The 27,981-nt window shown below is 39.3% G+C and overlaps 1 protein-coding gene across 19 annotated transcripts in view; it reads right to left on the bottom strand.

The window, feature by feature from the left end:
• Positions 1 to 27,981, bottom strand: part of LOC107223117 (protein muscleblind) — a 282,556-nt gene that overhangs the window by 137,685 nt on the left and 116,890 nt on the right. For 3 of the 19 annotated variants that reach the window (XR_006904567.1, XM_046740807.1, XM_046740808.1), the window contains exons 1-3: positions 10,587 to 11,977; positions 4,110 to 4,135; positions 2,340 to 2,917 (exon numbers count right to left, since the gene is read on the bottom strand). Coding sequence is in view for 17 of the 19 variants with exons in the window: in XM_046740807.1 (XP_046596763.1) it covers positions 2,340 to 2,525 (186 nt within the window). In the remaining 2 variants the exon portion in view is untranslated. The other 16 variants (XM_046740801.1, XM_046740800.1, XM_046740799.1 and 13 more) reach the window with 14 other exon arrangements.

Raw genomic sequence — 27,981 nt, 5'->3', positions numbered from 1 at the left:
GCAGGCTGGTGTAAAAGGATAAAAGGGAAGAAGGCAAGGGTTCGGTTCGGAAGGTTTGGTTCTACAAGCATCGGAAGCTTATTTGTGCACGAGGTTGAAGTAACGCGATCGTAACACAAAACATTGGAAAAGAAATCGCTATTTTTTTTTTTTCAATTTTACGACGACTTTGAAGGAACTAGCAATAAGATTTTGAAATATGAGCGTGTTTTGTTTTATTACAAATTTTTCCCCACCATCAAATGTTACGATAACGTTACCAATTTCAAAATGATTATTTGCCGCAGATTTCCGGTTTCCGTCTCGGTGTTGATGTTCAACAATCGATTCGATTCCGTTCCCAGGACCCCGTGCATACGTTATATATAATAATGATAATGACGACGATAATGGCGGTAATAAGTAGCAGGCAGCGGTTGACTTTCGTTTATTTACCCCCGAGCGCCGAATACACACGCACGCGTAGTTTTAATTCCAGCAAGCTTCGTTAATTAGGGTAAGTTGAGGCGAGTTAAGGCGGGGTAATCTTCGTATCTAGATACGTATCCTGGTAGATACGTACGGATATAATAGGCTGGCAACGACAACTAATTACCCCCGTTCATTTACCGCATAAAGATTATAGTATCGTAACAACACAAGCATATTGTGTACGACATAATACGTGCGATGTCGGAATTTGTACAACTCGGATTACGGAGGTCAATTAGATAATATCGACCGTTGGTAAAACAGACGGGCATTCGACACTCACGTAGCAATTTCGAAACGTCGTTGTAAAATTTCAACCACCTCCAGCAGCAAGCGAATGGAAAAAATATCGGCGCACATTGTAGCGAGATTCAAAATTTAGTGGCATAAAAATAAGGCAACCTGTTTCCAAAGATTAACCTAACCGAACTAAACAAAAGCCATTAATTCTTCTACGACGAATTGGAGAATCAATGAAAAACACGCTCAAGAAAATTGCAACAAATCGCTATCCAGCCGAATTCTACGTCTTAAAAAAGTCTTGTAAAATACGCCATTGATTATTATTATTTCAAACCAAAGTAGTTAAATTACCCAACAACGAAAACTAAAGACTATAATGAATTGTAAGAGGTTTAAAAAATAGTAGTCAAACCAACTAATGAATATTGTAGGAAATACCTGAGTAGCGGAATTATTCAAGAGTACTAAAACTAAGTGATTATTTATTTAATGGTCTTACTGAGAAGAAACGAAAGTACAGAAAAAAAAAAAAAAAGAACGGTCGGAAAACATCGACACGGCGCAAGGTCACAGGGTGTTAACACAGGTAAATTGATTCTGAGTAATTATTCTCAAATTACAGACCTCTGACTCCCAATGTATATAGTATATAGTATATATATATATATATATATATATATATATATATATATATATATATATATATATATATATATATATATATATATTTACATTCCTTCCTCGCTTACATAAGCCTAGAGACAAGTAAACTTCCAGCGCATGTATGTATAATGTATAACGTATATACACGGTGCCTAGCCTATGTTTGAAAAGGTTAATATATATATAATATTAGTTATATATAAATATATGCACTCCGAAAAGCCGTTCTCCGCGTGTATTAAATACAGTCACAAACAAAAAGGGGGAAACAAAAAAAAACCTCCCACGTACAGATGCAGTATATATATATATATATATATACACATACATACATATATGTATATGTATAACATACGGTAAAATTTATCGCCGGCGATTAACAATATTACCAACGACCAACGACCTCGTTCATGCGACGCAATTACAACGCGAAAGATATCATCCGCCACCGCCGTTGGTGCTGGGAGTGCTGGGGCCGATGTAGATGGGTACATAGAGAGACCCACGTGTACATAAGTTTCACAATTGAGAGTAAAAGTGTATAGGTAAATATATCGCTGGCTAAAAGAGTGTGGGTGGGTAGTTATGTGTGTGTGGGTAGATAGGAACGACCAGGTTTCGACTGGACAGAGGGAAGGAACCGAGACTCTTCCTACTCGATCCGCTGCGTGTGTATTAAAATGCTTCTCTCTCGTTATAAAACCGTTCGATATAAATCCGCTAGTTACAAGACCGCTTCTTCCACGAAAGAAAACTTTTCCCATCAATTGACTCACCGAATCATCAAATAGAGTAGATTTAAGTTGGTCCAACTTTTTTTTGTCACAGTAATCCCCCGAGCCGGTCTTATAAGGAGAACGAAAAATGTTACCTAGAGATTCGCGTACCCTGACGTTTGGCAAAAAAATGATACATATAAAAAAAAAAAAAACTGTCGCAATAATACAAATTTGATTGCTCACCTTGATACTGTCGTAGCAAGCGGTGACTCGTCCATTTTGTACCTCAACGTTGGCTGGTGGATGTGCAAATTTGCACTCCGTGTCAGGCCTCGTACATTTGTTACGTTGAAACTCTCGGCACACTTCCAACTGTAGCCACCTCGAATCTTTTCCGTTCAATAGGTTATTCATGTTTACCATCGCCATTTCTTTATTTATATCTCGTTCTTTATATAGTTTTTGTTTGTTAAGGTTTTTGTTTTCTTTTTGTTTTTCTTTTTACTGCTTTATCACCAAACTTCAACTTCTATTCGATATATTATTTTAATCGCGGAACAAAAAGCACAAATTTTTTCATGTGTTCATGCGTATTTAGTTGTATTTTCTTTTTCGTTTTAACTCCTTTTTCGTCGCTACTTTCTATCTCTGTTATCAACTTTTTTTAAACTATACTTTCTCTCTCTTTCTCTCTCTCCTCTCCCCCCTCTCTCTCTCTCTCTCTCTCTTTCTTTCTATCTCTCTTCCTCGCTCACTTTCTCCTTTTCGCTTTTTCTCTCTGCCTTTCTTCTATGTGTGTATATTTCTTCTTTCACGTCTCACTAAACATGGAGAAATGGAGAGAAACAAATTGTAAAAAAAAAAAAAAAAAACAAAAACAAATTAGTATTATCGATATTATCGCTACTATATATAATTACTGATATCACTATTATTATTATTGCGCGTATTTGTGTACGATATATACGTAAATATATATTATGCACAAATACACTGAAAAATAAAAAGCAATTTTCTTGTTTTTTTTTTATTTATTGATTTAAACAGCACTTTCGATATTAAACACAAACACTTTTGCAGAAATTTATCATCGTCGTATTATGTATTATACTGTTATTCGATTTTATGGAATATTTTTTATACGTCGTGATTAAAAGGGAAAGTAATTTGATTTTGATATTGTTTGCAATATCATTTCCCAAGTCCCGAATACAAATTATCGAACGAAACGATGAATGGATCGATCAATCATCCAATTATAGGTACAATCAAATTGGTTTTTAATGTTGTTGCTTTCATTCGCAGATCTACCACTGAAACTTATTGGACGTTTGATAACGCCGACGGCAAAGTCATCGGCTGATAAGAATTAGCTGACTATTGCAATCATCGCTATAATGACCACTATTATTATTGATTTTCTTTGTCATTCTGAATCTACGACGAAATGCGTTATCGCTTGATTTCCTTTCGGAAATTGATGAATCATTTTTTGCTTGAGAGTTATTAAAAAGAAAAGAATAACTATACAAAAATTAGCCCGACTATTTTCAAATATACAATAAACTAGCAATTTCGCGAAGCAAAGTACGTCGCATAACTATTCTACGTGATTGCGATTTCAGATTGGGTTAGTTTCAAAGATTCTTGATATCGTTGAAATTTCCTCTATTTTCTCATTATAATAATATATCGTTGATTTCACGTTATTCGAGTAGAAAATGGAAATATTTTTTTCTTTTAATGTAATGCAATTTTATCCGACGTTGATTATTATAATTATGTTTTTATTATTTCCCTCCCGCAAAATAATCAAAGATCAGCCACTGAATTCATACATCATCATTGATCATTTATTACTTTTTTCGTTTTTTCCCTCCGTCGTTTTCACCGTCGTCGTTGTTATTTATTATTTTTTCTTTTATCGTTATCGTCGTTTTACTGCACCATTTTCTGTATCATCGCCATCGTCATCGGGTAGCGCGGTATATTAAAAAAAAAAAAAAAACTCACAGAACCACTGAGCCTTTGTTGTTCTCCTGAAATCACAAAAAAAAAGAATATCCTGTTAGCCTCAAGCGAATGATTTAAGCTATTGATAATACGATTATACAACGTTATGCACACGGACATACTACGTGCCATTCGTTCCCATACATTCAACTCTCTTATCGAAAAAAATCATCGCATGGTGATTAGTATGATTATGTATACTTTTCAACTAAAGGAAAAAATTATCAACTCACAGATACAATCACTTATTACCATACATACACTGAGAGTAATATTTTTAGTTCCGTTCACCGCTCAGTCCTTAACTATTTTCATTTTTTACCACAATCAAAAAATATAGTTCTAGGTCCAAAATGAAAATTAATTTTCTAGCTGTTACCGGAAAGTCTAGTATCCGTTACTATTCTCTCTCATTACGATCACTGTCACTATATTTTCTTGCAACTGTTGCGAAAATTTAATGCTTGTGCAACAATAAATTGACGTCAAAGCCTTATTTAACTAAAAAAGTAGAGTAAACCTCACAAACTGATTTTGCGTTGCAATTACCAAAAAAGGATCGACGATAGCGCAAAATGGTTACGCGTACCTCGTTTTTCATAATTCCAACAATATTCAAACAGTTTTTTTCACGATACCTGTTTTAATGAATTTTTCTAGTTCCTATGACAAGTGAAATTTTTCACAGTGTATAAATACATGTATATTCGATTTGCAAATTTTTTAAACGCGCGGGGATTATGTATGCATGGGTTTATAGTATATTATGGGTAGACACACACTCGCACACATACACCATGTATATATCGAGGTCAGCGTCAATTCACGCGCGTGCAGCCTCTACAGCCGCCCTCGTCGACGCATGCGTACAATATCGTATATAAGTACAGGTATGTATAGCAAGTTGTGTATATATATATATACATATACAATATATATAGTAGGTACGCGTAACGCTACACCAGCTTTCGAAATTCGTAAATTATCGCTCGGACAGATGGGATCATTGTTGCCGATAATATCCCTCGTGGTTGGCGGAGGGAGATGAAGGGGGTGGAGGGGATTCGCCCAAAATAGAGGGAAAGAGGAGGAAAAAGAAAGAGAAGAGGGTAAAAGCGAGGAAGCGCTAGTGGCGTTATTTAGTACGACGGGAGGGAAAAGCGGACAGGGAATGAAGGATGAGAGATCAATCGAAAGGGCTGAAACGAATAGCCCAAGACCACGAAGAGAAAAAGTGTCGTAAATTGGTCGAAATAATTCAGGGATAACAAGAGAAAGCCTTCCATGGATAGGTTTTCACAATTTATTAATCGGCAGATAAATTTTTAGAAATTACGATCGGCAATATTGATCAGTTGAAATTTTTTTCAGGAATTAATGGTCGGATTTTTTCTAGTTACTGTAACAAATGAAATTTTTCTCAGTGTAGGCTAAAGAATAGGTAGGCGAAAGATAGAGAGAGAAAGAGAGTGAATAAGAGAGTACTGCATAGTCGGTGACGGCAGTCAGGCAGCATTATAAACCGACGAAGCAACGGCGGCAGCTTGTCACGTGGCTAAAATTAACACGAGACACACCCACCCACCCACCTAACAAACCGAACCAACTGAACCACCCAACCATCCAACCAGTCAGCCATTCACTACGACCACGGTTCCTAAGCATAATCATCCGCGATTTCATCGCCCAAAACTGGTTGTGTTTATTTTGAGAGGGTAAATAGTCGTGAAAAATTTGGCGTGACCTTAAAATTTATGCTACCGTTCTCAATGTTACCAAAAATTTTGTCCCTTCGAGTGAGTAACGGAGAAATCCAAACGGTCAGAACATATATTCTCTCTCGTTTCGTGTTCCGATTTCGACGAATGAGCACGAATTGTTTTTTATCAATTCTTGGAACCATTGTTTCTTTTTGTTTTTTTTTTCCACCCAATTTTTGGACGACGAGACGTTTTTGATGATTGTAGAATCGTCAGTTCACATTTGACTGCCACTTCGTGATAAGAACTTTCTTTCGGACTTTATCAGTGGGGAAACCTTTTTCCGTAAACTTTTCAATATTTTTTCGATGCAAATGAACAGCGCGATTCGTTCAGCTCCGTGTTAAGAGGATAACACATCGATTGAATTCCAGCTCAAACAACTTCGATTACACCTGTTGAATCTGTGCCTTACAATTACTTTGTCTCGACTGGTCTGGACTAAAACAATCGTTTAAATCAATCGGGAGTTCATTGATGTTCAAAAAACATTTCCCAAAAGTTGATCAATGAGCCGTTTGAAATTGGTGGCAAAGAACCTAAGCGCATCCTCGAACAAATGTTAAAGTATGGCACTTGATAGAAATTGACCTAAATTCGTACCCTCAAATTGATATTAAAGTCATGCAACAGTCCTACCTTTACCGAGCGAGCAAACTCACTATATCCTTCCTATATATTAAAGTTTGCTCGGTCGGTAAGAGATTGAACTGCTACATGATCTTATACTCGAATACGTCCTATTTCGGCGCTGTGCTACGTTATGCTGCTTATCAAGTTGTGCGACTCTCATAAAATTTGACACTGCTTTTCCAATTTGGTCCAACCAACAGCAACAACAACGAACGGAATTATTTACAACAAGCCCGTGAAGAAGATTCATAGCGTAAAAGTGATGGGGGGGGGCAGCAGATTTAAGAATCATAACACAAAATCCAAAACAGAGAGGCTAATGGAATGTAGACGTGAAAAATTAATGTTGAGAAACAAGGAGAAGAGATGATATATGAGACGGGAAGAAGCTAGTTTGGTTTATTTATAAAAAACACTACGAATAGATGGATGTAATGAATTTTTGCCTCTTTCACGTTGTTTCCTTCTGTTCGAAGTTTTCTATTCTTTCATTTTTCGGTAATAAGTATCAGGCAGCGTTTTTGTACATGTACATTTATTCATATCTGTTATTCAATATCATCATCATCATCCATTTATCAAAATTCCCTTTCACTTCTTTTTCCCATAAAGTGTTTGTTAGTCATAATCGTTGTCTCATCAAAATCTATTTGCATTCATTCATTCATCTTCATTAGAATGATTTATTGATTGTCATTTTATAAAAATCATTCAGTCATTTACCAGCCACTAAATTCTCGTTTGCTCAATTCTTCTTGTATAGTTTTTTTTTCTTGCCTATCGTAATTGCAGTTACTGTAACTCAGGCATAGACGATCATTTTGATCGCAGAACAAAGCGATTAAACAATCAGTGATTTCCATTCGGTCGTGTATTTTCACAAGATTACTTTCACGAGTTCTAAGCTCGCCGATTGAATCAAGACAAATGCCCAAGCAACACTGACACTGGGAAAGTTGCGAATAATCGTGGAATCACGCAATCAATCGACCCTCGTAGTAAACGGTGTTGAATTTTCTGAGGCATTAAACATGCTTGAATTCGGGTATTCATCCGGCGAAAAGTGATTTGGTAACTTCAAGTCATGTGAATTTATTTCAAGTTTGCCCGAGCAACTTGATGTCACTTGAATTTCTCGTCTTTTCAACGGAATTAATCTCGTTGCATTTGCTTTGTGACCGCAGCTAAATTCTCGACTTGTGTAACCGAAAGTCTTTCGAATTCATATGCTTACGGTCCTGAGGGCTCCAACTCATGGGACAAACCCCTCATCGCAGAATCTTCCAAACTTCTCTGGAAGTATTCTGCTGTGCATTTTCATTCTTATCGATTTCCACTGCGCTTGGCGCGAGACTCCACCGAGTCTCTCCCGATTCGCAGACATGCGTCACACCGACGATGGCAGCGACGATCAACAACACTGCTCGCTTCGTGCAATGTGCAATGCATGCAATAACAGCCAGACTGCAGCTGCAGTGCAGCATATTAGCAACAAACATTGTTATCCATTCGAGACTGTTCTCTCGACTCGTTAACACGGTCTAATTTGTTGACATTTTGTCCTTGTCGGCATCGTCGTCGTTGTCACGTAACGCAGACAAAAATGAGTTTTTCTCATGGAAATACTGTGCAAGCACATTAATATTGTGTCCAGCGATATCAGAATTCAATATTCATGTATAATTCCCGTATATTCCTGCTTATTTTTTTCAAAACTTCCGTATATTCGTGTATCGTGATCTCTATGGCGTTTGTCCTTTATTGTGATGTAATCAACGTTGAACACCGTCGTATTCGACGATGTGTAGAACTGATGAATTCGGGTGGAGTCAAAAATGTAGAAAAATCCAAAAATAAAAGGGTCACAATACCGAATTTTCAATTACGCGCAAATGTATTTCAAAGATGTTCAAAATTTAGAAAGCCAAAGTAAAGAATGGTTAAAACGAAAGGTAAAGTATTAAAAATCAGAATACAGAACCGTTACAATGCTGATGTATTCGTTGTGACAATTTTATATTACAGTTCTTTATACTCTATTCTTCCTACATTTTGACTTTCTATGTAAGTTAAAAATTCTACAATTGCAGCGATATTCCGAAGAATAATTTCATTGCAAATTCCCGGTTGCTGTGGGAAATTTCCGTATAAGTCCAGTATTTTCAAGGGCACTTTGATATTCCTGTATAATTTCCGGTTTTCCTGGAATTCCCGGTTGCGGCACACGATTAAAATAAACTCAGTAACAGTTACCAATTTATTTATTGTTTTTTCCTTATGCGAAACTTAATAAATCAATACGGTACACATACAAAATTTTCACCCGCAAAAGACAAACGATAATTAAGAAATATTGATCTTCAGACACGTTATATGTGAAATACTTATTATTTTATCGTTGTTAATGGTAAAATAATTATAAATATGTGTACACCATTTTGTTGAATTTTTCAAATTATAATTTTCAACCATTTCGATGCCTCTTTTACTTGTTATCATTCCATTTCTCGTTAAAACTATTTGTACATTCAAGAAAATAAATGAAACCAGAAATGGCTACGTACGAAGAGAATAATTTTTCCTCAGCAAACTGAAGAAGATGACTCTGAATGAAAAATATCGTTTAGAGTTGCAGGATTGAACTGATTTGATGAGTGAAGATTTTATGACGAACTATTCCCTTCTACTTTTCTATCTCGCGGTAGTGTTTTTTTTTTTTTGTCTTCTTCTTCAATCCGCTTTTGCCTTCACTTTTCTACATATAGCATACTTTATTTCTCCTTTTTCGTCGTCTTCTCCTTCTTTCTTCGCTTTTACGTCTGCAGTTCCTTTTTCTCGCGTTGTATTAAATTATACGACGATGAAACCGGTGAATTATTCGACGCAGGAAAAATGAAGGCTACCAAAAGAAAGAGAGAAACAAGAGACACGAAGAAGGAGATGGGAAAGCAGAAAACACGCGTATGCTCACTGTACACACACAGATAACAATATTGCCGATGTGTGTTTGCTGCCACTCATCTTCTCATCGGTTTGACTAACTGACTGGCTGACTGATTGGATGAGAAGATTTCTGTTTAACAAAACTTATCTCAGTTGTTAACCACGCGTGTTGCACGCGTTAGGTGTATTATTAATCACGTTTTCAGCAGAAAGCAAGAAACAAAAAAAAAAAAAAAAATCGATCAACGCGAGTCAATCATCAGCATCGTCCTTGTTTCAGGTCCATCGTCATCGTGGTAATAATATGGTTTATAAAATAGGCTGATTGATTATAAACAGTGTATATATATACATGTTGCGTATTAATACGATTAAACGTGACGATGATGTAACTTAAGCGTTTCATGATAATACTTTGCGGTAATAACAATAATAACAATGATATTAAGTATCGGAAAAAGAAATATCACGTAACTACGACGATGGTGGAAGCACAAAACAAAAGGAGGCAACAAAATATCGTTTAATGTGACTTGGAGAAAATTTCAGAATATTTTATATCCATGGATTAAATAAAACTAAAAATTAACAGTATAAAACGCAGTTTGTTCACCGTTTTTGACTGAAATGCTTAGTATATTTTTCTTCAATTTCTTTCTTCAAAATTGCGACTTGTGCAGTATGGAATGTTATAAATGGGAAAAAATACTGTGAAACCTAGCAGACAACTACTTAAAATGCAGAGTTATGGATAAAAATTAATCCGATAGAATTCAGAATTGGAAGAATAGAATGAAGCGATTTTGTTAATTGAAAAAAGAATAAATAAATAAATAAGTAATGTACGATTCTGAGCGTCAGTGTTACTTTACACCAGTGAGTATATTTCCAGTACAACCTTTTTATCGCCTCCCTTTTCTCAGTCTCTAAATTCTGACCGACTTCACTCTTACACAATCATTCTTTTTCAACTCTCTCATACTTCTTTCATAACGCACCTGAGAGGTGCAATATACATACACACACACACACACACACATGTATTCAAAACACAAATATGCATAAATAGATAACCGCATACACACACACACACAGTCGCGTCTAGCATAAAACAAGTCACAAGAGCGTGGGTAATATTTACCTACGAGTTCTGCAAACGGTGAAGTAGCGAAGAAGAACAAGTGGAAACTGAATCGGAATATCCCCCTTCGGCTGGTTTTACGTCAGTTTTAAAAACGCGGTAGGAACGCGATATTCACAAATAATCGAAGAGGAAAACGAGGGACTGGGGAACAACAACGATCGAAGCGATAAATTATACACGCGGCACTCGACGAGCGATGCACACAGGGCGATTGTTCACGTGATACTCATCGCACGGAATCAAACCGAAAACCAGTACGATTACAAACACCTCCGTTGTATCGCTGCCGCTGTTGCTACCGCAGGCACGCACAGTTTTCTACCGGTATGACGCCGCCACGACTTGGGCTCGGGACTCGAGCAACGATTCCGGCGAACGAGTGCCGCCTCCTTCGCTCCGCTCCTCGCCTCTCCTTCTCAAGTCATCGATGACGCCGACTCAGTACCACGAGTTGGTTACTCCAACGGCTGCTCGCCGCCTCGCAACGCTATCACGAGTTCCACGCTCCGCGCTCTCGACGTTGGCTCAACGATTCTAATCTTTCATAAAACTACAGCACCATTATATTTTCTTACTTCGTATTTTCGTTACTTTCTTGTTTATCCTTTGTACTACACACACGTGTATATTTATGTTATCGATGCTGCTGGTCTTCTCTTCTTCTCTCCTCTTGTGTTTTGTGTTGTGTTTTTTTTTTTTGCTTGTATCAGTTTCTTTACGACCAATTCGAAACTGGCTCGAGTCGGTGGATTTGTCCTCGTTCTGTTGACTGTTTCTTAGGTTTTATCATCGACCAAGTCTTACTATCAAACTTTTTCGCGATAGTTTATAACTTTTGATTAAAACCGTGGGGAATGAAATATGAATAAAAATTAAGATAAAAATTTACAATTGTTCACGCGTATGTAATGTTCGTTTGTAACATACGTTTCGCGATATGACGTTTTATGTACTCGCCAGAAGCACCAGTATAACGTAATGTTGTTTAATCAGTTGACAGCCAACGGCTAACCAATGAAACTTTGACCACGAGAACACAGAAAATCACACCAATCGAGAAACCGTTTGCGACACAAGTTTTTTCAGCGTTTTATTCGTTCCTTTCTGATGTCATTATTAAAACAAGTATAATACGATGTTGATTTGGATAACCAATGTATGTATGCAGTTCGCAGTCACAACGTTTGGGATTAACAAGAAGCGCAGACTGTGTTATCACCCCGTTACGAAATATTATCTCTGCCTTTTCTTTCCACCACGATGATGACAACGACGACGACGACGACGACGATGTTGATAAACATTATTTTGATTATTAACGCGCGATTAGAAACATTTTACGACAATAAACCTCGGAGGAAGGAAAATAACGAATACATAAATGTATAAATACAACAATTACAATTATTTTTACTTTTATTGTTGAAGCAGAACAAGATGCGCGCTAGGATGAAGATACATATACATATACATATATATATACATATACTATGAAGCAATAAGAACGAAAATAATATATATATATATATGTGTATATATATGTATATATATATATATATATAGATATATTTATTTATTTGTTATTTTTCGGGGTAAAATATGGAGGCGAGAGCGATGCTGGTTAGCCTTGCTTGTGCTAGCGGGGGCCTGGCGCGACTGACTGACGAACGCGGCGGCCGCTTCGCCTCCCCCCTCCACATGCCCCGCGGGCGTCGAGGAGAGTCCACTGCTGCTCCCCACCAGGCACCGCGAATATTCTCCTCCCTTCCCCACCGCCCACGCGCTACGCCGCGCTACTCGATAAATCTGAGCACTGCGCATGCGCGGAATCGCCACGGCTCGATTCCCACCCGAAAATTCGCTCCTAGTCCTCCTCGCTCGCCGCGCTGCTGCACTGCTGATGTGCCGGCCACCCGGACCCCAGACCCCCCTTCTCGGCCTCCTTGCGACCCCTTACTTCGTGTATTCTGCGCGCCACGAAGGAGTTGGGAAACCTTAAGCTCTTTTACGCTGCCGCTGCCGCTCCTTCTCTCCTCGAGCTTAAGGTGGTTCGTCTTCCATGAAATGAAATGGTAAATATATGACCTTGTCTCCCGCGATATGTGTGAAAGTTGAACCACCTCACTTCGTACATCGAGACCATGTTTTAGACTCCGTTGACGGACGAATGGAAGATAAAAACGCCGTATTTGATATTCGAATACATGCGACTTGATTATTCACCGTACACGTATGGTTCCGCGTTTCGTTCACAGTACATGGATAATATACCTCGTTCTACGCACACACGTGCGCATACACATAAGTGTTATAACAACGGTAATAGACTTTGGAAAAATTGATGCATAATTGAGATTACGTAACATGACTCAATGATGGTCTCTGATTTTTTAATTAGACATTTATATTTGAATTGAAAGGAGTACAGCTAAATGCTCTTCCGTAAATTTAGCGCTATTCAAGGTTGGATAAACGTGTCAAGTAAATGAGAAAGGAGATTTCAATCCAAGGGACTATTTACTTGGGAAGGCGTATTTACGCTGATCTCCGATGGCTTTGGGAGTCTGGATATTTTTGGAAGACCGTGCAATTCCTTGGAAGTCTTTGGAAGTCACTACGGAGTTATATGGAGTCTTCTGGAAGTCATCGTAACTCATTGGAAGTCAGCGGTAGTCAATGAAGTTTCATTCTTACAAGTCGTATTCCATTTTATCGTTAGTCTGTACCAAAATTAAAGTAACGTTTGAAAAATATGTTAAGTATTACAGTGTCATGACATTTCGCACTTTACGATGAGACCAGACTCAAGTTTAAAAAAGGTTTCACGTATAATGATGTTGAAATTATTCTAATTATGTGTGCTTCAACGGTTTGTGCTGAAACCGAAATAAAAATAAAGTATGATCAAAAGGATAATTGTTTTAATTTCGTACATTACACTCAATCGAGCCCTTGACCTCGCGTTCGACACTACATAACATCCAAATTTACTACGCGATATGATACACACACCAAGCTCAATTGCAACTACACGCTAACTACACGCAAAATTTCAAACAAAATTCATAAACCGTCGAGGACCATCCGAAATTTATATAGTTCAACTTTGTATCTTCGCATCGAGATGATCATAAACCACATTAGCGAAGACTTTTCTTCGACGAATTAGAATTAAATCTACCCAGGAGTTATTGAGTTATTCGCGCTTGAAATTAATTACTACAGCAACGTTGAAATTGCTTAGGAAATGTGCAGAATTATTGGAAATTACTGAATATCATTGGAAGGCACTATTAGATTGACTTGAAGCCATGAGTAGTCTTTGGAAGTCATCGGTAGTCAATTGAAGCAATTATTAATCTTTGGAAGTAATTAGGAGTTATTGGAAGTTACTGAAAGTCATTATGGAGTCATACGTAGTCTTCTGGAAGTCATGTGAAGTCTTTGGCAGTTAATGCAAGGCTTTAAAACGCGGAAGTCACTCCTAAACCCAAAAATGAAGTGAATAGCCCCGAGCTTCAATCCTAACGATCCGATTCGAAGGTAAAAGAGAGGAATTATGAAAAAAACATGAAACCACGGCCACAGCGTTGGACTTGCAGCACTGTATAATACGTACGCATATAGGAAATGAACGATAACTATGCGACGCCATGGGGGCAGGAAGTGGTACTACAAGCGGTTTAAAGCGTGATAAGAACCAGCGCGTTCTCCATATTGTACGAACAATTAGGGGTACATGCCTCACGCAATACTTTGCGATTGAAATTTTGAACAGAGAAAGTGGGTAAACAAATTCTTGATGTTGCGAAGGAGAGAAAGAATTAACAAAAGAGTAAACCAAGGGATCAGCCTGCGTTTTTCATGTTACAAGGAATGTTAGAAAAACGAAAAGTTAATATTGTATTAAGATAAATTGTATGAAAGTGTCACACAAAAAGAAAATATTACACTGCCAGCAATACAAAAAGCTGTTTGCGCATAAAACTGGACGCGTGTATAAAATCGGAAGGATTATTTTGTTTTCCCGATTATTCGGTTAATTCCCCTGCTAAAAACCAAAAGAAACTTTACACAAAAACGAGCGTGGTCAAAAATTGAAGTAATGCAGAGTTTGCCAAGTTCAGAATTATATATTCTGTATCGTTCGAAAGAAATGTCAGTGGCTTCAGGATTACGTTTGGTGTGAATTTTCTTCTGTTCGACACCACGGCCTGACCGAGACTAATTTTTTTTTCGCTTTCCATATTTTTTCTTTTTGCCCTTCTGAACATCTGGACAGTGAGACACAAAACATGAGTTCCATACACATATTTTTATTCAGTGCATTCTATGTCGAATTGAATAAAGCGTTAAATCTTAACCATTTAGAATCACAGCCGTGTTTTTTTTTTTTTTTTGACATTCTCCCAGTTCCTGCAGCATGCTCATATATTTTGAGCTTTCCGTCTGTTGAGGTCTTAGAAGTCGGTTATTTTTGTTATTTTCCTTTTGATCTACGTCTGCATTTCTGTTCGTACCTTTTTTCCGTCTCATCGTTTTACCCTCCAAGAATTTTTTTGCTCGATTGTATGTGGTTTGTTTTTAATCAGGACTCAGAGCTATATTGTTATATGCAGCTTCTGTTTATCAAGAGACGCGGTGGAGTCGCGCGCAAAGTTAATAATTTACTTCTCCTACCTTGCGGAGTACTATTTTTTGCCGTCCTCTTTTTATCCTGATTCTTAACGTTGTCCCCTTTGTTGTGCGCACAGTATATGTACAGTGTCTCAAACACTAGGACGTAAATAATTCAGTTTTTCAATTTCGCTCTCTGTTTCTCCTTCGTTTTTCTATGCTTCTTATTTTTAGGCAAATAACCCCATATCATCTTCTTTCTGTTTGGGAACACCCCATTTAGTTCTTTTATCCAATCACTCACGAAATGTACGGTACAGATTTCCCACCTTTCAGCAATTTGCAGAAATTTTTTGGTAATCACATCGCGAAGCGAAATAACGCATGGACGACGGAACATGGAACACACGGAGTGAGTTTGCACGAAACGCGACAGCAGCGCAGCGCTTCGCTCGACTCGGACCAAAGAGAATTGGGCGGGAGACTAAACGGGGAAAAACCTGCTTCGATTCTCCGTTTTTCTCTTTTTCTCTTAAGCATTCATGCATGTCTCGTAACACTGCAGGCAGGTTGGCCATCCTCCGCTTCTGCAGCCCGTTCCCTCGGTGAAAGCGTTAACAATTCGCAATAATCCACAGAGTCAACGAGACTACATGGAAGCACGACAGAAACGGACGTAATCTTCAAGAGGAATGCACTACATCCGACTTCAGGAAGATATAAAATAACAAAAAAAAGTAACAAAAACGGAATGAAGGAAATTCTTCAATTAAATCTGCATAAATATAACGTCACACATGTTCTTGCATTCGAGGTTACAATATTTGAAAAAATTTTCAAAATCGTGCTCTAGTCCATTCTAGCCTCATTAACTGAAAATTATCTCCAAGCAGCGTGATTATTGCTTTGCACCGCGATATCCGTCAAGAAGTTGGCTACAGTGGATTGTGGTCAACGTAAACCAGTGTTCAATTTCAAGTTAATCTCCGGATATAAATGAGGTGCAGAAAAGCTTGTGTAAGTAAGAAATATTGATAAATACAGAATTCTTGGGCCGAAGTCATAGCTCGACTTGGTTATTACTATTGGCGTTTATCTTGACCAAACAAAAAAACCCCACCGCGAGTTCACGAGTTCCAACGATAAAAAGAGTCCACGCGGCGAGGTTCCAACAATTATAAAGGGTTTCTAAGGGGTTATATTCGCAGTTTGACGTTACGGCAATTCGTAACTTATACATGACGCAAACACAGGCGTGTATGCGGCCCGAAGCCGGCGAGTATTAGCGGAGTAGGTAGGCCGTAATCTAATCTCACTGGCGCATATACGTATAACTACAGCACAAGATAAAACCTCAACGGTCGCCGTGAGTCGCGATAAGCCTGGCTGGCGGCACAGGCGAGTCGCGAGGCGAGAGGCGCGAGAGGGGCGGGGGGGGGGGGGGGGGGCACAGCGGTCTAGGGCGGTTTGCAGGATGGCGGGCAGACAATCAGGCCATGCCGTGCCTACCTCCGCGTATAACCTCTCCGATGCGAACACACCTTGTGCCTTATACCGGCAACGCTTCCCCCCTTTTTCCCCACGCTTCCCCTCGTCCGGCGGCGTTACACTGAAACCTACCCTAACCTAACGTCACCTAACCTAACTGCGCGCTGCAGCGGGACGATTTGCTCTCGATTCGCCTCTACCTGCACTAGTTGGTACTGTAATTCCTTCGTACTTGCTCACGGCATACTCGCAAAACCTGTAAATCCACGTCCGCGAGAAAAATAAATTTTAAACACCTGCAACGACGGGTAATCTCATTTTGCTTGATTAGAACGAGGAAAGAAGTTGGATTGAACAAAAATTCATTTGCCGGTTTGGTAAATTGAAACTAAAAAAAAAAAAAAAAAAAAAAAACGGTTTAGTTTAGGTTGTGTGTATTCTTAAAATCTTGTATAACATGTGGATATATCAACATGGCGTGAGAGTGATTTTGCGAAGGAACATCGCGTCGTTTGTGTTATAATACGCTATGGTATTTTTATCAACCTATTCTGTATCCTCAGGTGGTTTGTGTAGTTAAGATATAGTCGTTACTTACAATTAGTTAAGATATTTTTATCGGTTAGCATACTTATACTTGCTAATTCGTTAAAATGCCCTTGTTCACCTCTTAGTAAACAACCATTACCGACGTACGTATACAATATTCAAGCAAGTAGAATTTATTCAAAAAAAGCATAAAAAACCGTTGATTGCAAATCTGATTCAAACCAAAGAAATTTTATTCTGGACGGACATAATGAGCCGATTGACTTACTCGTTCTTGTTCAAGTGTATTTTTTTTTCTTCTTTTTTTTCCATTGTGTGTCATATACATTGGGCACATTTCGACCATCGTCGTTGGACTCTGCTGGCTCGGTTATCGGCTATCAAGCTATCGGTCACGCCAGCTTAGAGTGTCCGAATTGTTTATTGATCGGCATACCCCCTGCCCCCCTCACAATATTGTGTTTTGTTACATGCGGTTTCCGTATGACGACAATGGCAATCCCCGTTGCTTCTATCCGTAACTCACAATCAGTCCCAAATTCTCTGGCAGCGTTGTACGTTTGTGTCCCAGATGATACCGTAATGACATCTAATACGCATGTGAGTGATATAAATAAAATACCGGAATGAAAGAAACCGCTCAGAATTCGCTTGGTTTGGTTACAACCGTTTCAGCTACGGCATAAAGTTCTTGAGTCCATGGAATGGAAATCCTGATCCATCACTCACGGTCCCCAATCCTTGTATGGCTAAGGGTTTTGGACTAATTCAACTTGCCAAAGAGCTTCTCGTTTTTGTTGAAAAAGGTTCCAACTACGTGGAAGATAACTTGAATCTAACCGTATCAAAAGATGTATCTTTAACCATCAGTGACATAACAACGTAAAAGGAGGTAGTGAGCGAATGGATACCACATAAAATCCTCACTCATTTGTTATAGCTCCTTGATTTCTGCTAGCGAGTATCTACAGATGAACTGGCAGATAAAACGACCTGACCAAACTTAACCTGCTGTACAGAATTTGGCCGACTATTATAATAAATCACGATGGGTTGAAAACCGAAGGATTCTTGGCATTCCTTCAATGCTCCGTTACTGTTTCCTGCGGCAGTGCTAGATATAACTTCTTATACCAACAAAACGTCGGTAATCAATCGTGTCTATCTCTGACCTCATATTGTAAGACTCTCGTTGTCGAAACAAGAATAAAAGAAGCTGCAGGCAAGAGAGAAGAAAAAAATAACCCAAAACCGGAACGGCTTTCACGGTACAACACAAGAAGCTGCATAACAAGTGGCTGCTGCAGGTTATGAGAGGAGGTGATGAGATCATGAGGTTGAACACTCGCAGGGGTCCGTTCTGCAGCACGCGCGACCCGTTGGCCCTTGGTCCATGATGTCTGGCCCTTAGCCCTCGGGTCGAAGTTCCCCTCAACTCGCCTTTCGACCCGGTACCCCAAGAAACCCTGACCAGTCTCAACCAACGACATCCTTTTTATTGCACTTCTGCAAGACCCGATCACGTAGGGAAATCCGTCCAATTCGTTGGTGCTTCTGGTGGGAACCTTATGCAGCCTTCCAGAAATTTTGCAGCATCTGCAGCGCCATTGGAAGGGATTGGAAAATTTTCGACTCGTTCTTTTTTCTACGGTTCCTGTAACGATGCGTGAGAAAAGCTTCGCGAACGGGGTGAAGAAGATGTTGAAGTTGAAGGATCAAAAAAAAAGATGACGAGTACGAGGTATCGTTGAAGAAGAATGAGAAAACAATAAAATTTGAAGTATATGACAATGCCGCTCGAGTTGAAGAGAATAAGAATAGAAAGAAGTACAGGAAGATGGAGATGAGCCGACGAAGTCGATTGATTCCAGGGTAAGGAAAGAAGGAAAAAAAAAAGTAGAAAAAAGGCAAAATTAAATTAACGGAATTCCGGTAAAGTTATATATACACAGTAAATTTCAGGAAAGTAGGTCGAGATTCGTGATCAACTGGGTAAAATCCCATTTCCTCTTTCTTCTGTCTCCGTTTGTCAATCTTTCTCTCTTACTCTATGTGACTCTCGCTTTTCGTCTCTCAATAATGATTTCTCATTCGCACAACCTCTGAGCGTCTATCTATCTACATATCTATCTATTTCCAACTCTCGCTCTTTGTATCTGATGTATTATAACTCTGCGAGAACGAAGTAGGTATGAAATTAATATGACAAATGTGATGGCGTCATAAGAAGAGGAGAAAACCAGAACGCGGAAGAAGACGGTTAAAAGACGTTTGATTAAAATTTGAAAAGGAATAAAAACTAAAATTAAAATTTACTTAAAAACTGGATTATATTTTTTTTCTACTTGTTTAACTAACCCGAATGGCTTCTCAATTTCTTCACCTGTTTACCGTGTGACAAATATGTGTTATATACACAAGGTTCCGAAAAGGAAAAATTTTTCTTCATTAAACTTGATTTTATAACACGGTTGGCCAGTGAAAAAAGTGACGAAAACAAATTGAAATTTAGTATCCGAAAAGTAGTTTCGTCAATTATTCTTTGTTATCATATTTTTTTTTCATCTTTTGTCTTTTGATAAATTACATTGCGATAGACGGTACATTATAACATCTTGGTATATAATCAGCGAGTGTGTAATGCGAAGGAGATGACGCAAGTGACTGTGACGAAGATTTGTATAAGACGTAGACGAGAACGAAGAAGAGGCGGAGGAGTAGGAGGAGGAGAAGGAGGGGAAGGAGGAAAAAGACGGAGCGGCGGTATCAGTGTGTGTCTGACTATGGACATGTACGTACGCATCTGTCACACACGTGTGCTTCGTGGTGTGTGTTAAGGCGTTAAGAAGGATGTACGAGTTTAACTCTGAGTTGCGTTACATTAACAGAGATGAACTCATTCCGGGACATGCTTCATGAATTTATCTATGGACCATTCCATGCTAACTCTACTCATCGAGATAAAGAATAATTTAAATCTATAATTGATGAGATACGTGAAAAATTTGTACCTTCAGAATTGAAAATTTGTACCTATATTGATAACGGTTGATACATTTTTTTTAAAAAATGGCATACGAAACAACACTCGATATGAAAATGCCTTTTTTTACATAGAGAAGCAATAGATGAAAAATGACGGGGAGAGAGTAATGAAATTGCTAGCTGCCGCATTTCTGTTTCGTCCACTTCTCCTTCTGCTTCATATTCTTCGTTTGGTCAAGCTATACAGCTCATGACCGAAGTAAAACCCAGAAGAAAGAAAGAAAGAAAGAGAGTGAAGGGGGGGGGGGGGGGAGAGAGTAAGGGAAGAGTTGAGTTCGAGGCTTGAGCGAATTGAGCAAAAGGAGGAGAAGGAAGAGAGGGAGGAGGTCAGATCGCAATCTCTGCATAGCGACCGACGTGGCGGTGAGTCACGATCAGCAGCAGCAGCAGCAGCAGCAGCAGCAGGATCACTCGGGTCTTCGACCATTATACGTTATAAATTTTATACATACACACACAGGTATATGTATATAAATGTATGTACTCATACAATAGGTACCTAGTTACTAGTATTATGCATATTCAAACTACACTCATCAGAAAAATCATGCGAATGTACAGGAAAGAATAATTATCTTTTCCCCGCCAACAGTGATTTAAAATTTTTGTTCGTGTAGACGGAAACTTTTGTTTATTCGTTTTAAGAACAAAACAAAAAAAAAGGAAAAAAATTGATATTTACAACTAAATAATTACTCGATGGAATAGTAATACCTAGCAGATGTTCTCACGATTTAAAGAGTATCTAATTAGATTTGATTGCTCAGCATACACTCGTAAATAATTTTTAAAAACAATTCACTTTCTTGTCAGCCCAAATTAGCTAAGTTACAAATTTCTGTGATAAAGCGTGAAGTGTGTATGACGATGAGCGGGGGAACGAAAGAGACGAAGTACAGAAGAATGGACGAATAAAGATGGAAAAAAAGCAGTAAAGAAGGCCCGGGTCTGGTTTTTGAGAGTTGCAGGATCTTGCAGGAGCGGAGCTGGACATCAGGATCGGTGCTCCTGCGCAATGGAGGGAGAAAATTACCGGTTGCGGCCCGGCTGCTCGGTGCCCCCCGAGAGCGAGTCGAATTCGTGTCGCAGCACGGTTCTCTCCTCGTCATACTCTCTTCGTCTTCTCCTTCTTTCTCTCTCTTTCTCGTCCGAGCTGAAGAAGAGAATCGTATGTGTGTGCACAGCTCTTCTACGGTCTGCAGGTGCGAACCTGCCGCGTTTCAAGAGTCAGTATGGCGCATGTGTGCGCGCATTCGCGAAGAGCCGGACTCTCTCTGCGCTGCGCTGCGCTACTTGCCCCATCGCATTCAGGGGCTGGTTTCACGGACCGTGAGACTTGGACTCTTCGACCCCCCGGGCCCTTGGACCCCCACGAAGATCAACGATGACCTCGAGGAACATCAAGCTTCGCAGTGCCCCTCTCGCTTCTTTTTCTTTTCAAGTGTTTTGTTTTCTTTCTATGCAACGATTTTTGTACCTTATTTATATAATTAGTAAAATCGTTCTACAATTGACGATTATTCAATGAAGCTAGATTGATAGTCGTACGGAAAAGAGATGACAGCGAAATAGGTGAGAGGGAAAGAAATTTAATTGCTCGAATTTTTTTTCTAGATCACATGTTGAGTAAAATTCGTTTGAACTTTGCGAATGTCGATGAAAAATAGCTAGTGCTTCTGAAGTGAAAATTGGGGACGGTGAATACATCATTGAAAAAATTAACGTTAGCCTCAGTTTCAGAGAAATTTGGAAAACGTATACAGATAAAAATATTCTGTTGACGATGGTTTGATAATATTCAAATGTTTGAGAGTGAAAAAACTTTGATCATGGCGAAAAGAAAACTTTACTTTAGAGCCTGCAAAAGTTCACAGAAGGTGAACCAAAGAATGGTACACGGATGATGTTGGGACTAAACTGCAATGGAAAATCAGGATGCGCTATACATCGAAGTACTATTTTCTCTTCAACGTGTCATCAATCAATAAACTAACAAATATCCTCTCTCCGAATTAGAAAGCGGGTTCTGCGCTGTAATGCAATAGGCATAAAGTGTGGGACTGTAGTTGTATCAGCTACTTTTACAGAGTCTACAATGCAGCGGCAGCTCACAGCGCTGTGCGTACCGGCGATGTGCACAGAGAGAAGAGAGGAGGGGGGTCGAAAGGGGATCGAACTGCGGAATTGAATGGCATTAATTAGCCGGAATATGCAAACAGCCGAGGGAGATGCTCACGCCGGTTGTGCGGTCATCCGGTGCCAATGTGTGCGTAAGTGTAGGCATAGAAACACACAGCTGTAGCTCTACGACACGTATTCATGCACGTGTATCTTGAATGCCATAGAATATACAGAGTTCCATCATCCTGGAAAATTGCGACAGTGTAGGTATACCAAGTCCACTGTTGCAATTTCACGAGTTTCAGCACTTTATAACGATTACAATACCCGCTAACATCTATTTCCTTTTTATTTTTGTAGCGAATCCCTTTTTTTGGATCCAGTTCGAATTGCGGAATTTTCTTGTTTCTAGATCGCTATCATCAGTCGATAAAATCGCTCCGTATTTTTGCCATTTCATCGATCTCCTAATTTTGTAATTGTGGACGCAAAAGGAACCCATTTCACATTACAAAATTTTAAAAACCGGGACGGAGTTGTAAGAATCAGGTATAATAAGAGAAGCCACTTACTTTTTGCAACTTAAAATTCATCGGAAATTGCAAGCTACGTATTTTCAGCCGTGACAAGTGTGAGGCTTGAACGACTCGTCAGAGGTTTGGCCGAATAAGGAAAAAGCTCCGAGGAAAAAGTAAGAGCGATGAAAAAAGATGAGGATGCGTACAATGTGAGAGAGTAATCGGAGTGAGTTTGAGGAGTGTTTGCAAAGTTCTGTGTACGTGGGTTCGCTGGATGTTTATTCGTTCCAGAGCGAGGAGAGGAAGAGAGAGAGGAAAGGATAGAGGTAGTAATCAAACTCGTGAGTCGGAGTTTATCACTTGATGGAGGGTAATTAGGTAATCGAGTCTCTCTCCATCTCTCCGTCTCTCTTTCGATAACTCGCGTGTGGCATCAGCGATGGATGATAATTTGGAAGAAGCAGCGCTTGTTTATGATGAACGATATGGAAAATCCATCCTGCTCTCTCTTTTTCTACCTTTGATCAATGCTCTGGAAATATGCCAGAGAAAATCCAGCAGCCGCTGCCGTGGTCAGAGCGGTTGGTTCAGAGTCCAGGAAAAGAAGGAGAGAAAAAAAAGCCAGAGGAGCGTGTCGAATTTCTTTAACAGATTCGAACTCGTGAATTAGAGAGTGATATTTTTTATGACAAGTAGAAAAAAAATAACGGATTACGAAATAATAGAAATAAACGAGAATTTAGGATGCGGAAAAGAAAGAAGACGGGACATTAGCGCCACTATAACGAGGAACGTGAAAGTTGAGCTGGGAGAAACACTATTACCGCCGCGTCTACAACCTCGAAAAATAAGTGAAAAAAAAACGCGATTTAGAAACCTCTCTAATTGTGAGTAACGGAGACTGCGTCATGCGTCTGTGGATATGCGCATTATGAGAGAGACAAGAAGATCCCGGCTCTGTGCCTCGCCATCTACTCGACTCTTAGGATCGTTTAAGACCGTTTAGGATCAATTAGAGTCAGGCTAGGCGTAGGCGAGCTCGACAGTGCTGCTGTTCTTACCGGCAACGTGACGCCTCCTGGCGGTAAATATCGGCGACAGAATCCTAATCAATATGGCCTTCGTAGACAGTAATCAGCTGAATATTTTAGGTAAATTTCGCAGCTGTCAAAGCACATGAACCTTTGTGCAAGTTGTTGTGTTCTTTTTTTATGGTATCAAGTCGATTCGTAGTGGGTGATTACAGAGCAAAATATTTGTTAACTTAAATACGGCGGGATGGAAACATTTTTCGTCACCAGATGGCGGCTTTCGATATCTCATCCACGGTTAGAGAGTTTTCATTTTTTTCATTTGGATTGAAGTTTCGTTGTTAATTTCAATTTTTTTTGCATGGCGCAATTTAAAAAAAATCTAGTCCACTTCATCCTACACTATATCGGTTGCCCGCTGCAGCACGTGTTGCAGCAGTAAAATTGTTAACAGCATCGGGATCCGCTCCATTTAATCTCCCGGAGAGACCATCCATCTGTTTTGCTACACGAAGGCCCGGAAGGTAGGTAGGTACATATGTAAAGTTACTAAAATAACTGTCAAAACCGGGTTGACGTCGTTAAATTGACAATAATTTCAATTTCGTGCAACATATTGCACGTAGGATATCGTGTGTTTGAATACCCGTATTGTGGTATCGCTACCGTCGTCCGACTGGTAATATTTTTTCAGTCTTATCCATGTCATTTTTCCTGACCATTTGTTTATTTGCAAAATTTCATTTCCTCTGGCGTAGTCAAATATTTTCATTGAGGTATTGAATAAATGGAAAGATTTGATGGAAAAAATTAAATTAAAATAATAAATAAAAACTTCTTAGCATTTAAGGAAAACGGCAAATTGTTCCTCCGCCTGTGTATTCGTTTAATTTTCAATTCACCAATTCGCAAAATAATAGATTATACAATGTAATGCATAGCTGATGACTAGCAGCCAGAGATGAAGAGAAGAGATGTATAGATATAGATATGGGTAAATGTAGGTTTGATAGAGCGGCGTAGGCGGGTCGGTTGGTTGGTTGGTTCGTTGGTTCGTTGCAATAATAATAGTCAGCTCGAACTCCAGCGCGGGCGGCGAAATCTATAATTAATCGAGTGAAATGTGGAGACGCCCGGGTGTATAGGAAGTGAGGAACGATCGGGGGAACTGGTAATACTCGGTCGCGTCTCCTCGCGACGTTTCAAAGTCTACGAGACGCCGTTTCTGTGCACCTGCAATCAATTTTCAAACATCTGTTAAACCGAAGCTTGAATTTATTATAAGTCTTGGAAGTTCGGATACGTATCGCAAGTATTAGATTGGTTCAAGATGTAGCTATTGACCAGGAGCGCATAAAAACAAGTTAGGAATGATCATCGAAACAAGATGGCGCTGAGGAGAGAGGTCAGCTGATTACGGTTTTGGTCAATAAACCGAACATCACGGTAAGAGAAACGCTGCGCAAGCTGTCAAGCCGCTGATTTGATTCGTTGCATTCGTACGTGGGGAGGAATACGATGGAAAACGAGTTTGATAATGAAATGCGGTGATGTGTTGATGTTCCATACTGGCTGCCACCAGATGGCACGCTCCGATATTTGTGATCGAAATAGAAATACGCGAAGAGCGGAACTGCGTGGGAATTTGAAGCGAGTCTAATGCAAACTCGAGAAACGCTATTAGGCAGAAATGAAAAATCTCGAAATTTCTGGATAAACAAGTGAAGTTTGAAGTGGGTAAAAGAGCTCCCGGCGATATGCGAAGTGGCTGTGGAGGCAAGAATGGCGTTGTATAAACCAATTAAAGTATGACCCAGATAGAGAGTGTGACTCTGCAGCGTTTCGCCGCTCGAGAACGGGAATCAAAAGAGCTAGACGAGGCTAAGGACAAGAAATACACGAGTAGAGGAAGAGGAAGCGGAAGAGGAGGGGGAGATGGAAGGGTGGAAAAAATGGTTAACAGCGCGTCAGAGAGCGCGAGAGAGAAGGAGAAAGCAAAGAGAGAGAGCGAGAGATGTCAATTACGCCACTAATGACCCGCTTGTTTGCTCAAACTCATGAAATATCCCGTGTAATTGTAGACGCGACCTTGTTCCCAGCGGTGGGGTGGTGGGCACAGGTATGCACAACCTATAACCAGACGGATCCTATAAACCAACCTACATTTCCTTCTCTAATAGCGTCAATTGGTCCACGAACCGATTTTTGTTCATTAAAAACGTCTTAATATCGACAATACCCGCGTGTTTGGCTCGGTTTTTAGTCTTCCAGACAACAATGTTTGCAAGGTGCCTTAGACGATCATTTCTTATGCCGTAAAAGCTTCCGTCCTATCGTTTCTCTCTCACTGTCTCTCCCTTCTCATTAAAAAAAATGCATGTATTTATCTATATATCTATCGCAATGTATCGCATAATGATGTGAATAAAAGATTTTTGAAGGAAGGAATCACTCTTCACCTTTCTCTTCAGGAGTATAGCGAATTGTTGTAGTTTGAGGTTAACATCATCATCGATGACAGTATTGTGTTCGAAAAAGTTCGCTGAGTATGATGCGATGATCAAGGTAAAAGGAACAGGCGACCTAATTGCGAGTGTAGGTATTGTGCTAAAAGCGCGTATTTTAGAAGTGACGTAATACTTTTTTCACGGTGATTCGTAAGTGGCGCTCAGAATGACGAATGAGCTGGTTTCTCAACTACCGGTTACAAAACTCGAAAATAATTCATCTTCACAACCTGCTCCTCTACCCCCCTCCATCGCTGTTTTTTTCTTTCATTTCATTCTCCTTTCTTTACGCTGCAAGAGGTGAAGAGAACCGGGTAGGGGGGAGTAACGAAGATGCTCTGGAGGCCATCGCATCGCTCTTTTATATTCAAACACAGTCGATGGTAATGGAATATCATTACTTTCGCTTTAGTTGTCCGATGTACGTGATTTTTTCCCCACTTTTCTCTCTAGCCGTCCCCATCCCCCTAACTTTTTTTCGTCTTCCCTACCGAAGACTATTTAACCAAGAATTCAGTCAAAACTGCGAAGTTTCTCTTACGGTTTTTTTCCTAATTGGCTAATGTAATTATTAACTGAGAAATCTTTTCTCACGACGATTGCAGAAATCACGCAAATTTTTTGACAGAGTTGAATTTTTGAATGTGCAGGTAATCTGACTATTTTTTTGGTCAATTTAATTGAGTTTGCTGCAATCGTTGCATTTAGACGATCAGTTTATTAAGCAACACAGTGTTCTAAATATATCAGGGATACAGTTGTCTTGGATTTTAAAGGCGAATTATTAATATGGGTACAAAATATAATGAATTACAACTATTCGTAAGTCACTACATAATATCTGTAACGTGAGAATCAAAAAACTAACCTCACAAGTAAAATGAATTGTATTAGTCATGGAGACACTATGAAATTATAAATTAGTGACAAAACCGATGAAAAGAAAAAGTCTTCTGATCAAATCGTGAATAACAATGAAAATGAAACAAGATAAAAAGGATCGAGAGAACATTGCACACGAAGTTTTCGCCATCTTGTTAACCTATAAAAACGTTGTATAATCATTCACAGGGTAAAATGGTAGTGGAAAACGATAAAAAGAGGGTAGAAAAAAGCAAAAATACCTTCAGAAAGAAGAAGAATGAAAATAAAACTAAAAATACTGTTAAAAAAAATTAAATAATGATAATAATAATAAATAAAAAGAGAAACAGGAGCAAGAGAGAGAGAGAGAGAGAAGAAGAGAAGGAAATAGGTATAAAGTGAGAAGAAAAAAAGGGTAAGAAACGAAACGAAAAGAAAACGGAGTAAGGGTAAAGCGGTTTGCGCGTCTCAGCATTGGGGAGAAAGCTTGCCTCCTCTGCTGCTGCAGAGGGATAACGGTGCAAAATTGAGTACGTGTTACACGTTACAAATCGAAACTTTACCTCTGTTTCCCTGTTTCATACACGTACCCACGGCACATATATAAATACTGGCATCCAGACCCCAAGCTCGGTCACGAACCTGAAACTGT

This window comes from Neodiprion lecontei, chromosome 5, assembly GCF_021901455.1.
Source record: "Neodiprion lecontei isolate iyNeoLeco1 chromosome 5, iyNeoLeco1.1, whole genome shotgun sequence".
Lineage (NCBI taxonomy): Eukaryota > Metazoa > Arthropoda > Insecta > Hymenoptera > Diprionidae > Neodiprion > Neodiprion lecontei.
Note: the sequence above shows the minus strand (reverse complement) of the source record. Positions and strands in the feature narration are given on the sequence as shown.